The sequence below is a fragment of the Microtus ochrogaster genome, unplaced genomic scaffold (genome assembly GCF_000317375.1).
Source record: "Microtus ochrogaster isolate Prairie Vole_2 unplaced genomic scaffold, MicOch1.0 UNK47, whole genome shotgun sequence".
NCBI classification, from domain to species: Eukaryota; Metazoa; Chordata; class Mammalia; order Rodentia; family Cricetidae; genus Microtus; species Microtus ochrogaster.
Window position 1 is genome coordinate 790,578 of NW_004949145.1, and position 14,953 is coordinate 805,530.

At 43.5% G+C, this 14,953-nt stretch overlaps 1 protein-coding gene across 1 annotated transcript; it reads left to right on the forward strand.

The window, feature by feature from the left end:
- The first annotated feature begins 8,697 nt into the window (after positions 1-8,697).
- LOC101993783 (olfactory receptor 5-like) lies at positions 8,698-9,642 on the forward strand. Its single transcript, XM_005369297.2, has one exon. It carries the CDS (start codon positions 8,704-8,706, stop codon positions 9,640-9,642), a length of 939 nt encoding a protein of 312 aa, XP_005369354.1. The 5' UTR covers positions 8,698-8,703.
- The last annotated feature ends 5,311 nt before the right edge of the window (positions 9,643-14,953 follow it).

A 14,953-nucleotide genomic window follows, 5' to 3' on the forward strand; every position in this document is an offset into this window, starting at 1 on the left:
TTTTTTTTTTTTTTTTTTGGCTTTTTCTAGACAGGGTTTTTCCGTTTCTCGAGTTCTGGGATTAAAGGCGTGCGCCACCACCGCCCGGCTCCAGCCATGTTTCTTTAAACAGGTTTTATGCCCGTATGTAGACAGGTTGTCTGCTCCATGTTGGCATTCTTCTCTATACCCTGTCAATTAACTGAAAGCTGAAACAGGGTTTTTCCCTTACATACTTCACATTCCAAGCATGGTCTTTACATTGAAGAAGAAATCAGCCCAGAGAGATGACTCGGAACTTGAGAGCACACACTTTATGTGCAGAGAGCCCAACTTCAGTTGCCAGCACCTATGTTAGGTGACTCAGAACTGCCTGGAACTCCAGCTCCAGTGCATCTGTGGCCACTACAGGTGTCTGCACTCACAAACACAACCCCCGCACGTACATGCATGTGCGCACACACACACACAGAGCACATACACATAATTTAAAAAAAATCGCTCTGAGAGTGGTCTGCAGGCCTTTCTACTTAAGTCTCTAAAAGGTATCAGTAAAATCCATTCTTTCCTGCCACTCCTCCAAATTCTCAGGGGCAGAGAAGTCTCTGAGGTCCAGAGCTTCTTTCTAAGGCTGTGTTCCTCCTCCTCATCTTAGTGCAGGCAGTACCCTCAGCCCTTCAGAGCCTCCAGAGCCACGAACAGAATGGGAGGTATGGTTGGAGGGTCTATTTCAGCACCAGGAGCAGCTGCTCCTTGGATGTACTGAAGGGCTGTCTGCCTGTCTCTTGGCATGTGCTCTGGGCAGCATCACACATGTGAGGAAGGACCGGCACCTGCTGCCTGTGGCCACCAGGTGAGAGGGTCCACCATTGTTCGTTGTGGTGAAGGCAAGGAGGTTCAGTGAACACAGATATTGACTGTTGGGGGAAACATAAATAAATTTAAGCATCAGAGAAACTGATGAAGAGGTGGTAAAGATAATCACATCTACAAGTTAGTAATGAAGCATGGCCCATCTAAGTGGCTTCCCAGGGACCAGTCAGGGTGGGAGAGACATTCTGTCTGATTCAAAACTCTTAACCATGATGCTGTAACACCCAAAAGAGGGCTGGCATGCAGTGGTTACTGTTGAATAGATTCAGCTCATTCTAGGGAACGATTGAGCCCTCCTACATCCCAGAATAGATAAGCAAGATTGAGTATGTTGACCAGCTGTCCAAGAGTCATAGCTCTTTCAGTACTTGTAGAAGAAAGTCCAACTGCTTGCCATTATGCCAGCAGTTCCAGATGCATTTTGTTTTTGTGTGTATCCTTAGTTCCCTGACTTTTTATTGAGTTTGTTCTTTGACAACTTTTACACGTATAAAGTGGATGCTGATTAGTGTAACATCCCTGGCCTCTTTAATGCTCCTCCTATCCCTATTAACCTCCTTCTCTCCATAGTTCCCTTTCTAGCATTCATGCCTTTTTAAACTCTCCATAGGATCCAGTTAGGCATCTCAGTAGGTTCAATACTGAAGACAATGACCACCCCTTTTCCAGAATTTATCAGTCACCAATATTTTAGCTAATGACCCTACTTCTTAAATGCCCATGGAGTGAAGTGATCTACAGGTCTTTACAGACTTGTCCTTTCTCATGTAAGAAAGTCTAAATTTTTTTAGAACAGTTACATTCTTTGTAACTCATAATCCAAGTGGTCTCCACATTGCATTCCCCCTTCATCAATAGGAGAAAAAACAATTCAAGAATACGGGTTAACTTTTTAATTATAATAATTGATTTCATGCTTATGTCTGTGTCTCTGTGTCTGTGTCTAGGTGTGGGGTAAACACATGTGTAACACTTGCAGAGGCTAGAAGAGGGCGTCATTCACTTGGAGCTAGAGTCATGTGTGTTTGAGACTTGTCTGACATGGGTGCTAGGAATTGTACTCGAGTCCTCTGCAAGAGCAGCAAATGCCCTTAATCTCTGAGTCATCTCTTTAGCTTCAGATTTAAAAAAAAATAGAGCATTGAGTTCTTGAAAGTACATAGAAAGCATCATGGTTCCATCTCCTCCAGGGAGTAGAATCATCTCCTTACTATGTAGAGAAGCTGCTGGAAGACGGCACAGGGCTACACATGTATCTCCTGCTGAATCAGCTTTTCCATGTTCTAGTTCTTGGACTCAGGGTGCTGTGGTGACCCTTTGGTGGCACATTTGCAGTAGTTCTAATGCTCATATATGGAAATATAAACACTTCTGGGTCATCTGTCAGATTATATAGCCACAAAAAGATACATGAAAGAGGAGAGTGTAGAGTTGATACTAAAAGATCAAGTCAGATTCTGGCAGAGTGGGGTGTAAAGAATCTCAGTGGAGGGGAAGAAGCACGGGAGGAGAAGGTCATAGCACATACTCTAGAGAATGTAGACAGTTTTCCTCACCCAGTAATCAACCTGGGAAATTGTGTGTGTGTGCGTGTGTGTATGTGTGAAGTGTATGTGCAAGTGTATGCATGTGTATATGAGCATGTAAATGTATGCGTGTGTTCATGGGTGTGTTTGTGTGTGCTAGATATGTTTTGTACAAGTCTGGAGCCATGTCAAGTGTCTCTTTCTATTTCTCTCCACCTTGAGTTTTAAGACGAGTCCTCTAGCTGAATGTGGAGATGACCAATTGGATAGTCTGACTGGAAAGCTCCAGGCTTTCATCCTCTATGTTCCACTCCCAGGGCTAGGGTTACAGGTGCATGCAACCACACCCAGTTTGTGCACAGATGATTGGATCTGAACTCAGGGCCTCATGCATGTATGGAAGTCACTTTATAGTCTAAGGTATCTCTCCAGCACTAAAGGTGACCTTCGTAAACACTGAAGGCAAATCTACTCAAGGATCCAGAAGCTCATTGGGTCAGTACTCTTGTTTAAGATTACCACTAGAATCCAAACTCAGTTTCTTGAGAAGCTCATTTTCATAAGAAATAAAGAACAGCTACTTCAGATCAGGCTAGTGTTCAGTTGGAGAAGGGACCACAATTGGAGAAAAAGATAAATCCAGTCAACCACAGTGGATGCTGGCATGAGCTTTGATAAAATATGAATGATAGCTACCACCCATGTGGCTGTGCTTTGCAATATAATCTCCTCAGTAATTGCAGGAGGAAAAGTGACAATGTGCCTACTGTAGATTTGAAAACTGTTGAAAGACTTGGCAAAATTCAAACTCATATCATTTGTCATGGAATGCAGATGGACTTGGGAATGTTTGGTTCAAAGGCAAAGGAAAAATGATTGCACAATAGCCGGGAGATGCTATTTGGAATAGGAGATTTCGTGCCTGGAAACTGTGCACTGCTGGATTCTCATCAGAACCTCAACTTCATACTCTGTATGAAGTCATACACTCAGATCTCCCATGACTCTTGGACCCGGTTAGCTCATGGCCTTTATGCTTGGCCCGTGTCTCTAAGATCAAATGTTCCCCAGTGTTTCCAAATTTGGATCCTTGAGAACCTGATTCTCTGTAACAAGAATAAAGGTTGTAACAAGGCCGGTGTGCCCATATTCCTCACAGTTCCTGCTCCTCAGACTCCCAAGAGAATCTGTCTCAAAACCTTTCCTTGGCTATTGTGAGTAGAGCAACCTGGGTGAGCAAGTGTCTCTAGTAGGATGTGGAGTCCTGGTGAAAACTCTAGGGAGCAGCCTGACTGTCTTATGATCGGTCTGCTTTTCTCCTTTTGAGGAGCCTCCATATTGATTTCATAGTAGCTGCAGCTGCACTGGCTTATATGTTCACAAGTATTGAGTAAGGGTTTCTCTTTCCTCACTGTGTGACATCATTTGTTGTAAAAACAAACAAAACAAACAAACAAAACATAAATCTTCTTTTGTTTTTGTTTTTAAATACAGAGTTTCCTCCATGTAACAGCTCCTGGCTCTCCTGGAACTCTCACTATAGACCAGGCTGGCCTCGAACTCACAGAGATCCGCCTGCCTCTGCCTCCCGAGTGCTGGGATTAAGGCCATGAACCACCACTGCCCGACTGCAGTAGAATTTTTTAAGAGTCTTAACCATTACTAGTTTGCACAATCACCAAAGCGAATGAGTATTCCTCTTTCCTCACCACTAAGTCAGCATTTGTTGTAAAAAATAATTTTAAACTCTTAGATATTCTGATTGGGATAAGATAAAATCTCAAAGTACTTTATTTAACATTTCTCTGATCACTGAGAATGTTGAGCGTTTTTTTAAAAAATATTTTCTGGCCATTTGTATTTCTTCTTTTGAGAACTCCATTCATCTAAAGACCATTTGTTTCATTTTTTGGTTTTTTGTTTTCTTTAATATTTTATTTATTTATTATGTATACAATATTCTGTCTGTGTTTTGTTTTCTTTAATATTTTATTTATTTATTTATTTATTTATAATGTATACAATATTCTGTCTGCAGGCCAGAAGAGGGCACCAGACCCCATTACAGATGGTTGTGAGCCACCATGTGGTTGCTGGGAATTGAACTCAGGACCGTTGGAAGAGCAGGCAATGCTCTTAACCTCTGAGCCATCTCTCCATTTGTACTGGTCCCTTGAGAATTTCACAGAATGTTTTGATCCTATTCGCCCTTCCTCCAGCTCCTCCCAGGTCTACCCTGACTCTCCTACCCACCCAATCCTGTGTCCCTTTTACTCCCCTCTTGTATTTACACCGATTAAGTCTAATTTGTCTTGCCCATGCACTTTTTTGTGTGTGGCCTTCTACTGGCGCATGGCCAACTCCCCAGGACCTACAGTCTTAACAAAAATTGACTCCCCCTTTCTCAGATGCTATCAGTCGCCAGCAGTGCCTCTCCTCTCCTGGGGTGAGACTCCGTGCCCAGCTCTCCTCTTCCAGTTGGGAATTCGCCCAGCTTGGGCTTACACAGACAGGCCTCAGGCATGCTGTCCCAACCCCCTGAGTACCCAGGTACAGCTGCCCACCGTGTCCCAAAGTCTCATCTGCTGCCTCTGGCCCATTCTTTTAAAAACATATTGTATAAATGCATAAAATTCTCAAAGAATAAATACAACTAGAGGCTGACAAGATGTCTCTATGGGTAAAGGCCCTTGCCACCATGACGGATGACTTAAGTTTACTTCCTAGGAACCACACAGTGGAGGAAAGAGCAGACTCCCGGAAGCTGGCCTCTGGCTTCTGCTCATGCCCACACCTACACACACTCCGTGTTTTAGGGAAGCTGCTCATTTCTCAAAGATGGGGTGGAAGTGGTGTCTCCACAGACAGTTTATGGGAATGCAAAAGGGTGCACATGGAAAGAACTAGAACAACAACCAACTCTCGAAAAAAGAACTTAAAATGCGGTGCTCTTATTGCTGCTCCATGGTGAGCATCCTTCATCATGTTTTTCTTTTACTTTATTTTTCTCTCATACAACACATTCCAGCCACACCCTCCACTCTCTCCCCTCTCCCTCAGACCCACCCCTCCTCCTCCATTTCCCTTCAGGAAAAGACAGGCCTCCCAGTGAGACCAACCAAACTCCACATAACAAGATGCTAGAAGACTTGGCATATACTCTCTTATCAAGGCTGGGTGAGGCAATCCAGTAGGAGGAAACAAGTCCCATGCACAGGCAAAAGAGTCACTTAGAATATTGAGAAAAGTGACTGGACACAAGTATTAGAATTAATCTAAGTTTTTCTTTCTCATGTGTGTGAGTGCTCACGGGTACAGATGCATGTCTTTGTGTGTGCAGATGCCTGTGAACATGTGTACACATGCTTTTAGGGGCAGAGGAGAATCTCAGATGTTGCTCCTAAGGAACTGTCTACCTTGTTTTTGGAGACAGGGTCTCTCACTGGCCTAGAACTTGCCAGCAAACCCCAGGGACCTGCCTGTTTCTGCCTCCCACTGCTGTGGTTTCAAGCATGAACCACCAAGCCTGGTTTGTTTTTAATTCACAGCTTAATGGTTATTTCAACACTATCCCCTAAGTCCAGAAAAGAGAACAACTTATGTGTCCATAAATTGATGAGTGAATTTTTAATATTTTTTTGAGATCATAATTACATCATTCCCCTTTCATCCCTCAAATCACCTTACCATGACCACCCCTGCCCTTGAGCTCTCTTTCAATTTCACAGCCTCTTTTTCTTTAATTGTTGGAGAGAGAGAGAGAGAGAGAGAGAGAGAGAGAGAGAGAGAGAGAGAGAGAGACTGTATTCTGAAGAATGAAATTAGTCCTTACACTTATCAATACTTTGCTGTGTAACTCATCTTCAAGTTAGCCTAGAATCAGACTAAACTTTGTCCCATTTTTTCATCAGTATGAAAATGGATCCAAGGGTCCCCCAATCCCACAGGGGTTCTGGGCTCAAATCTGGAGGCTGAAGGTGTTCACATCTTCAGTCTGAAATTAGTCCAGGTGAGAAGGGTCAGAGGGAACATGAACACTGTTTTTCCCACTGATGATACCTTTTAATATACAAAGCAAGGAGCAGACACCATAGAGAGACTGGAACACATCACCCAAAGAAGAGAATAGTCTAGAAGCTCAATAGATGGAGAAGCTAAGAGGGGAGGGAGTAAGGGAAAGATTCCCCTCCCTGAAGCATCCCACTGCTCCGTAGCATCTTGATTGAACCACACCTGGCTCACCTGCTTTCATGGTCAGTTGGTTCTTCCTGCTCAGGGGTTACCTCTTCAACCATTCGGCTTCAGTGGCCTGCATCTTGCTCTTCCAGGACCACCATAGTTTACCTCGTATGAAATTAATTGCTTCTGTTTTTAATTCACTCACTTATTCATTATCTGTTTCTTACAAGAAACATCCCAAGCCGCTGAATACCTATGGACCTCAGTAAATGTCAGAGTTAATTTTCTGCATGGTTCTCTGCATCAAGGAGAACCTTTTCACTCTAACAAAGTCTCTGAGGTGGAAGAGTGCTTGGGTTCCTGTCTTGAGCATGAGGGTGGGGGACAATGGAATTCACCCAGTGCTGAAGCACGGTCATATTTCGTTTCACTCCCAGACTGTGACTTGGAACAAAAGATGTGTCACTTTGAGTCTTGTGCATTCCTAATGCAACAGAAAAATAACTAGGCTTTACTGTTTATAATTAAGACAATGCTTTTTATTTTAGAGATACAGAAGAACTAAAAAGAGTAAATAATAAATGCGTTCCACAATTTTCAAACTTTCTGATAAACATTGCGTCAGATGTTATGAGGCTGTCTGACTCTGAGAGACACTATACCCAAAGATGTTAGCTGCTTGCAAAGTATCCTGCATGCAATGAAAGAGGAAAAGCAGCAAAAATGGCATCAACATTGCCTTTGGAAAGGAGTGAGTGCTCTTAAACACTGAGCTATCTCTCACACACCCTCCACGTGCTCTTGATACACAGCTGCTCACCAGCCTACAGCTTGCCAAGTAGGCTGGTGTGACCAGTCAAAGAGCCCAAGGATCCCCCTGCAGCCATCGCCTTACAACTGAGATTACAAACATGCATGATCGATGCCCATGTTCTAGCACAGAACTCAAGTCCTAATGCCTACAAGATAAGCAATTCACTGGTTGAGCTATCTCCCAAGCTCCAAACTATAACAATAGAAAATAAAATCACACTAAGAGAGATATTATTTGAAGAAAAAATATTTAACACTCTTATACCACTCTTGATTTATAGATATGACTAACTTTCTGTGTGGAGTTTAAAAAGAAAATTAAAAAACCATCTAGAGCCGGGCAGTGGTGGCACACACCTTTAATCTAGCACTCGGGAGGCAGAGGCAGGCAGGTCTCTGGGAGTTTGAGGACAGCCTGGTCTACATAACAAGTTCCTGGACAGGCTCCAAAGTTACAGAGAAACCCTCTCTCGATAGACAAAATATCTAGACAGATGACATTTCTAGTTCCTTATTTGGTACAGAGCTTGTCATTCATTGCCTCATTTATTACAACAAATAAATGCTACTCTTGTTTTATTTGGAGACATTATTCCTACAAGGTCAAAAGTTTCAGGCTCGCTCCCACCGTGTGAATCTTAGAGGGTAATCTGAGTCATATTGCAAACCCTTTTTCAAAAATCACATTTGCGTGTGTGTGTGTGTGTGTGTGTGTGTGTGTGTGTGTTCACAGATTTAGGGGATGTGTATGGAGACTTGAATGAAAAAACATTTTGCATAGAGTCAAGTATTTGACCTCATCTCACTTGGCTGGTGATGCTTTTTGGGGAAATTTAGGAGGAATGGCCTTGCTGGAGAAAGTGCATCACTGGGGGTAGGTTTGAGAGTGCAGAGCCCCAGTCCACTTGCAGTTTGTTGTCTGTTTCAAGCTTGCCATTGAGGATGTATGTTCTCTGCTTCCTGTTCCTGTTGCCATGTCTGCCACTTGACGCCACAGCTTCTTACCACGACAAAGTCTTCCCCACCCACCCCTTGGAGCTGTGAGCTAGAGTAAACTCTCTCTTCCCCCATCCAACCAACCACCCTGGAGTTTTGACCTGGAGTAAGCTCTCTCTTTCTTCCTTAACTTGCCCTAGCCATGATGTTTCATAATAGCAACAAGAAAAGTAACCAATACAAATAGGAACCGGGCAACAGTTTCTTTCAAAAATTGGCTAACACTCTGCCTTTCTGGACAGTTGCCAGCACCAATAATTTATCCAGGAAATGTGGGCATCCTCCTAAGCTTGTGCCATTGTGCTTGTTTATAAATAATGTCATTTGCTCTCTACAGATGGAGACATCACTTGAGTTGACCAACATGACCAGAGTCCAGCAATTTGTACTTTTAGGCTTTCCCACAAGGCTGGGGATAAGGGATGCCCTGTTTGTCGTCTTCCTGACTCTCTACCTGCTGACGCTCCTGGAGAACACACTCATCATCTACCTCATCTGCAGTCACAGCGAGCTCCACAAGCCCATGTACTTCTTCCTGGGCAACCTCAGCTGCCTGGAGATGTGCTATGTGTCTGCCACCATGCCCACCCTGCTTGTGGGGCTGTGGACAGGGCCCTACCATATTTCCTTTGTAACTTGCATGACCCAACTCTTCTTCTTTGTCTCTCTCATCTGCACAGAGTGCACCCTCCTGGCCTCCATGGCCTATGACCGCTATGTGGCCATCTGCCGCCCACTGCACTACCCCCTGCTCATGAGACCCCAGGTCTGCCTGGCCTTAGCCTTGTCTTCATGGCTCGGTGGGCTGGTGGTCTCAGCAATAAAGACAAAATGCATTGCAAGCCTGTCCTACTGTGGCCCCAATGTCCTCAACCAATTTTTCTGTGATGTTTCCCCTCTCCTCAACCTGTCCTGCACCCACGTGGCCCTCACAGAGCTGGTAGACTTCATCTCAGCCATTGTCATCTTCTGTGGGACACTCCTGGTATCCTTGGCTTCCTATTCAGCCATTGGGATGGCTGTTCTCCGGATGCCATCAGCTGCTGCCCGACGCAAGGCCTTCTCCACGTGCGCCTCCCACCTGGTGGTGGTGGGCATCTTCTACTCAGCAGCTCTCTTCATCTACTGCCGCCCCAGTCGCATCAAGTCCATGGACCTCAACAAGGTGCTGTCCGTCATCTACACGGTGGTCACGCCCCTCTGCAACCCCATCATCTACTGTCTGAGGAATAAGGAGGTCCACACTGTGCTGAAGAAGACCCTTCACTGGCCTTGATCATCACCTTTTATATGCAAATCTCTCACACCTTCATTCAAATCTTCGTGGCCCAACCACCACAAGTAACCTTGAAATGCTAACTAAAACCCAGAGGACATATTTGGAAAATCACTAGGAGAAAATGGCCAAAGCTCCTAAGTAATTACACATATTTTGTCACCCTCATTTTTATATGTTTAAATTCATTCACACATGCATATTTCATAGTCCTGTAATTTTTATTGATAATTGGCTCATAAATATTTATTAAGTAAGCCTGTGAGAGTCTACAAGGATAGAAAAGTACTGTACAAAAATTACAAGTTAACTGAGTCATCATTTGCAACAAGAGAGAATAAAATTAATTCCTATCAATAGTACTTATATAATAATAGTTTAGTTATAAGATAAATATGAGACAGTAAAAAGAGATAAGTCATGTTTTAAATAACTTATTATTTTAAGTATGTATACACTTGTATGTCTATGTGTGGGGTATATGCATGGGAATGCAGGTGCCCATAGAACTCATGAGGCATCAGAGTCCCCTGGAGCATAGTTACCAGCAGTTAGTTATGAGCTACTCAGCATGGAGGCTGGGTCTTGAGCTAGAGTCCTCTACGAGAGCAGTGAATGCTTTTAACAGTTGAACCATTTATAGAGCTGTATGTCTTACCATAAAAGTAAGCTTAACTCATATGAATATTTAATTTTAAAAACCAAGTAAAATGTGATACAAAATTCCTTTGTTTGTGTGCATAGATTCGTGTGTGTGTCCACATTGCACGCACTGCAATGTGTGTGTGGCAGTCATAGGACAGCTTCAGATGTCAGTCCTTACCTTGCATCTTCTCTGAAGCTTTCCTTTCTTTACTTCTTCTAAATCCACAGGGACCAGGGAATCCTCTCAGGTCTAGAGAGCTGGTTTAAACTTGTTCCTTTGCCTTCTCTCGCAGTATAGCCAACTGAGAAACTGGGACATTCAGGAGCAGAAACCCAGGTGTGTGTGTGTGTGTGTGTGTGTGTGTGTGTGTGTGTGTGTGTGTGTGTGTGTGTGAAGACCAAAGACAACTTCTCCCAAGATACACCAAAAGGCTCCAGTCCTTGATGTCACCTTAGGGCCAGCTGTTTCTACTGGCCACCACCAAAGCCTACTCCACGTTTAGCATCAGCCAGAAAGGATCTGCACTTATCTACCATCAACCGGTAGGTGAGATGATCCAGAGAGATTCTTTGAGAGAGTGAAAACAAGGGTAATGCTTGGCTGGCTGGTCAAGTGTTTGCCTAACATGCCAGCAGGTGCCCTGGCCTTGAACCCAGACAACTACTAGAAGAGGGAGGGTGGCACACACTTGACATCTCAGTACGTAGGATATAGAGGCAGGGGGATCATAAGCTCAGGTCATCCTCCACTAGACAGCAAGTTCAAAGCCAGCTTGGGATATATGACCTTATCCAAAAACCAATACAAGGAACGGCAGAAGGAATATGCTGTTTCTTTAGTTGAGATCATTCTGGCCTCAAACTTGTGGTCATCCCACCTCAGCCAACCTGAGAGCGCTAGAAATCCATGTATGTAAAAACAGGTATATATGCTTTGCTATAGAAAAAAATTGTGTAGAACACATAATTGTTCGTTAGGTACCAGCTCCAAATACTTGAACGATAGTGATTTAATGTTCATGACAACTACATGATAAAAATGTATGCAATATGGGTAGAGATAGCGAGACTGACAACCTGAAGGTGTCAAAGGGATTCTTAAAGATCATGCACTTACAAGGGAGAGCTAGTCTGTCAGGGTGACTTCAACCTCTTGTTTTCAGCAGAGGTTCGGCTAACATCCTGAAGATGAGAAGCTGGGCAAGCATGGAAGACTATTATGGAATCTCTCCATTTCAAAGAAAAGAAATGATCCTACATTACAGAGAAGACAAAACAGGTTGAAATAGATGAAGTGATTCCTGGAGATATATGAGTTCAAGGTTTTCAAACATCTTGATGCTAAAAGCTCAGCTTCTCTAGTGGCAATGCATCCATCTTGTGTCCTGCTCTCTCTGTTCAAAGCCTCCCTTCAAACGCGTTTGTGGAAGGGAGTAGAATTAATGACTATTGAAGAGTTCTAGCCAATAGCCTTGGTGAGAAAAAAAACTCTGAATATTACTTCAGACAAGAGGTTTACAACCTGTTGCCATTTAACTTAACCAGGTCACGCCTTATAGTAAAGACTTTAATAACATGATGTGTCTCCCTCCTTGAGAGGCAGAGAAATGATACGCACCAGAGTAGATGACTGTCCCGCACTTTGAAAAACATACAGTTGATGCTTGAAGAGCGTTAGTAGCCTTCCCAGGGCACAGGTTTAGGGAAACACCATGGCCTATAGCCCTCTGGAGAGCAGACAGAGTAAGGCTATACACAGCAACTGAGTGGTTCATATTTAGAAAACAGATGGAATTGGGTGTGTCTTCTGTTTCTCCCGATGTGCTGAGGCACTGGTAGACATTTGTATGATTTTTGTGGAGTGCTGTGCCAATTTTCAATCTGTTAGAAAGGAAGGGTTGCCCAGAAAGAGATTCATAGAACAGTTAAGCAGTGAGTAGGGTTGCTATGCAAGGGGAACAGAATGAAACACAAAGGCAGAGCCAGAGAAGCCGGGGTGGGGGGAACAAGGGAGAGGGGAGCACAACAGGAATTCTTGGCAGGGAAGCTGCTACCAGATGCTTCAGAGGTTTGGCATCTGTCCTGAGACTGGAGGATGAAGACTCCTTTGCAACAGCAAATAGAACCCCTTCGCAGACAGTCTGACCCTAACTCTTGAGGGCACTTGTGTAAGTTTGTGGAAAGACCTACCACCCAGATAAATACCCAAAATAAAGGGCTGCTCATGTTCAGCAGCAGACAAAAGCAGTCCCGTGTTGCTGTTCTGATATGGTGGGGTCCTGTCTAAGACAGAGGCCAGGCATAGACCGCAGGTGATGAGACAGGGAACTTTTCTGACAGTCTTCAGGGACTGAAGATACAGCTCAGTGGGAGAGAACCAGCCTAGCATGTGCAAGCCTTGAGTCAGTCGGGTCCCCAGCCCTACACAGAGAGACAGACAGACAGACAGACACAGAGAGAGACTTCTACCATGAAGGTTCTGGGAAAGAGTATCATCTTTTTTTATGAAAATTTGACCAAAAAAATTGTCAAGTTCTTGATAGTTTTTACAAGTCAATATTTAAACCCATAAAGTGGAAATTTGACCAAACCTCACTTCTGAAAAGTATTAAGGAATGGCAGAAATAATATAGAATTTTAAAATTTAATTAACTTTATTAAAAGTTACTATCTAAAGCACTGGGCTTGGCATTTGCATTCCCATGTGTGCATAAAATATACTGCAATAATATTCTCCTCCCTACTACCCCCTTCTTATAACACCTTCTTTTCCGGTCCCATAGCCATAATATTCCTGTTACTTTCTTATTTCATTTTTAATCTTGAGATCCAAGGAAAATTATCTACCACTGGGCAGTGGTGATGCATGTCTTTAATCCCAGCACTCAGGAGGCAGAGGCAGGTGGATCTCTGTGAGTTTGAAGCCAGCCTGGTCTACAAGAGCTAGTTCCAGAACAGGCTGTAAAGCTACAGAGAAACTCTGTTTAGAAAAAAAAATTATTTACTTATGCAGAGTAGATAATTTAGTTCTTTTTATTTTTTCAATTTAGCACATGGAATATAATATCTTGATCATATCTACCCGACCCTCTCCCTGTAACCCATGCAACACACCATCCTCCCAACTTCGTGTTCTTCTAAAGTCCAGTTAGTGGTGCTCAGATGTGCGTGGGTGAGGAACCATCTGATAGAGAATGGGAAAGGCACAGTGGTCACCTATTTGACCTATGAAATAATTGCCTCTATTGACTTTTCTCATATCGCTAGTATTCAGTTTCATTAGGGCAGTTTTAACACAAAATTTGTTGTCATTGAGTTTCCTCCCGACTTCTCTCCTATGGCATCCTTCTTTAGAGTTATGACAGAAAGCATCCAAACTGGCCTCACCTCAGATGATGCTCTCCAGTGCCAACCTTTCTTTGGCAACCATGACTTCACTTTCCTCTACGGCTGACTAAACCTCCGGTGTCTCTATGCAACCATGACTTCGCTTTCCTCTACGGCTGACTAAACCTCCGGTGTCTCTATGCAACCATGACTTCGCTTTCCTCTACGGCTGACTAAACCTCCGGTGTCTCTATGCAACCATGACTTCGCTTTCCTCTACGGCTGACTAAACCTCCGGTGTCTCTATGCACCAAAGTTTCTGCATTTGTTCCATCACTGCTGACACCTATGATGTCAGGACACAGAACTTGAGAACTTACACAGACAGCCCAGTTGTAACCAGCCCTCCCCCCCTCCCCTCTCTCTTGAGTATGTTACTTCTCAATCCTGAACTCCATTGTGATGTTGTGATGGTAAAAAAAAAAAAGCATCTTCATAGAATTCTGTGTTACCTTAAAAATTAAAAATTCTCCTCAGTGGAAACCAAGATTTTGACCAAAGTAAGAACTTAGGACAGTGGTTCTCAACCTCTTTGGGATTGGATATCCAAAATTTACATTATGATTCCTAACAGCAGCAAAATTATAGCTAGGAAGTAGCAACAAAGTAATTTGATGGTTGGAGGGATCTCCACAACATGAGGAACTGTATTAAAGGGTCACAGGATTAGGAGGGTTGACAGCCACTGGCTTAGGAGTTTAATCATTTGCCGTTTGTGCTGCTACCATTTAGAATGGTGCTGACCAAGAAATAACAATTAGAAAGAACAGCTGGACAGGGGCTCAAACTATCCAGAGATTTGATCCCATTTCCCTTGTTGGCACATGATTTAGAGCAAGCCAATTTAACTGAATTTTAATCTTTAATGAAAAATGTGTGTGTATGTGTGCCTGTGTGTGTATGTGTGCGTGTGTGTGTGTGTGTGTGTGGTGCGTGCGTGTGTGCACATTTGTGCTTGTGCCATGACATGCAGGTGGAAGTTAAAAGACAGCATGCAGGAATCTGTTCTCTCCACCATGTGGGTGCTAAGGATCAAACTCAGGCTATAAGGCTTGGGAGCAAGCACCTTTACCCACTGAGTGATCTCTCGAGCTCTATTTTAGTGTTTTGTTCTATAGTGTCTTTCTTGCAAAAACAATGGTAAGGATAGCATTTTTTACGGTGTTCTTGAAAGAATCCAAGAAGAAAGACAAGGGAGAAAGAGATGAGGAGAAGGAGGAGAAAGAAGGGGAAGAGAAGTGGAGGAGAGGAAAAAGAGGAAAGGGAAAGGAAGAGGGTC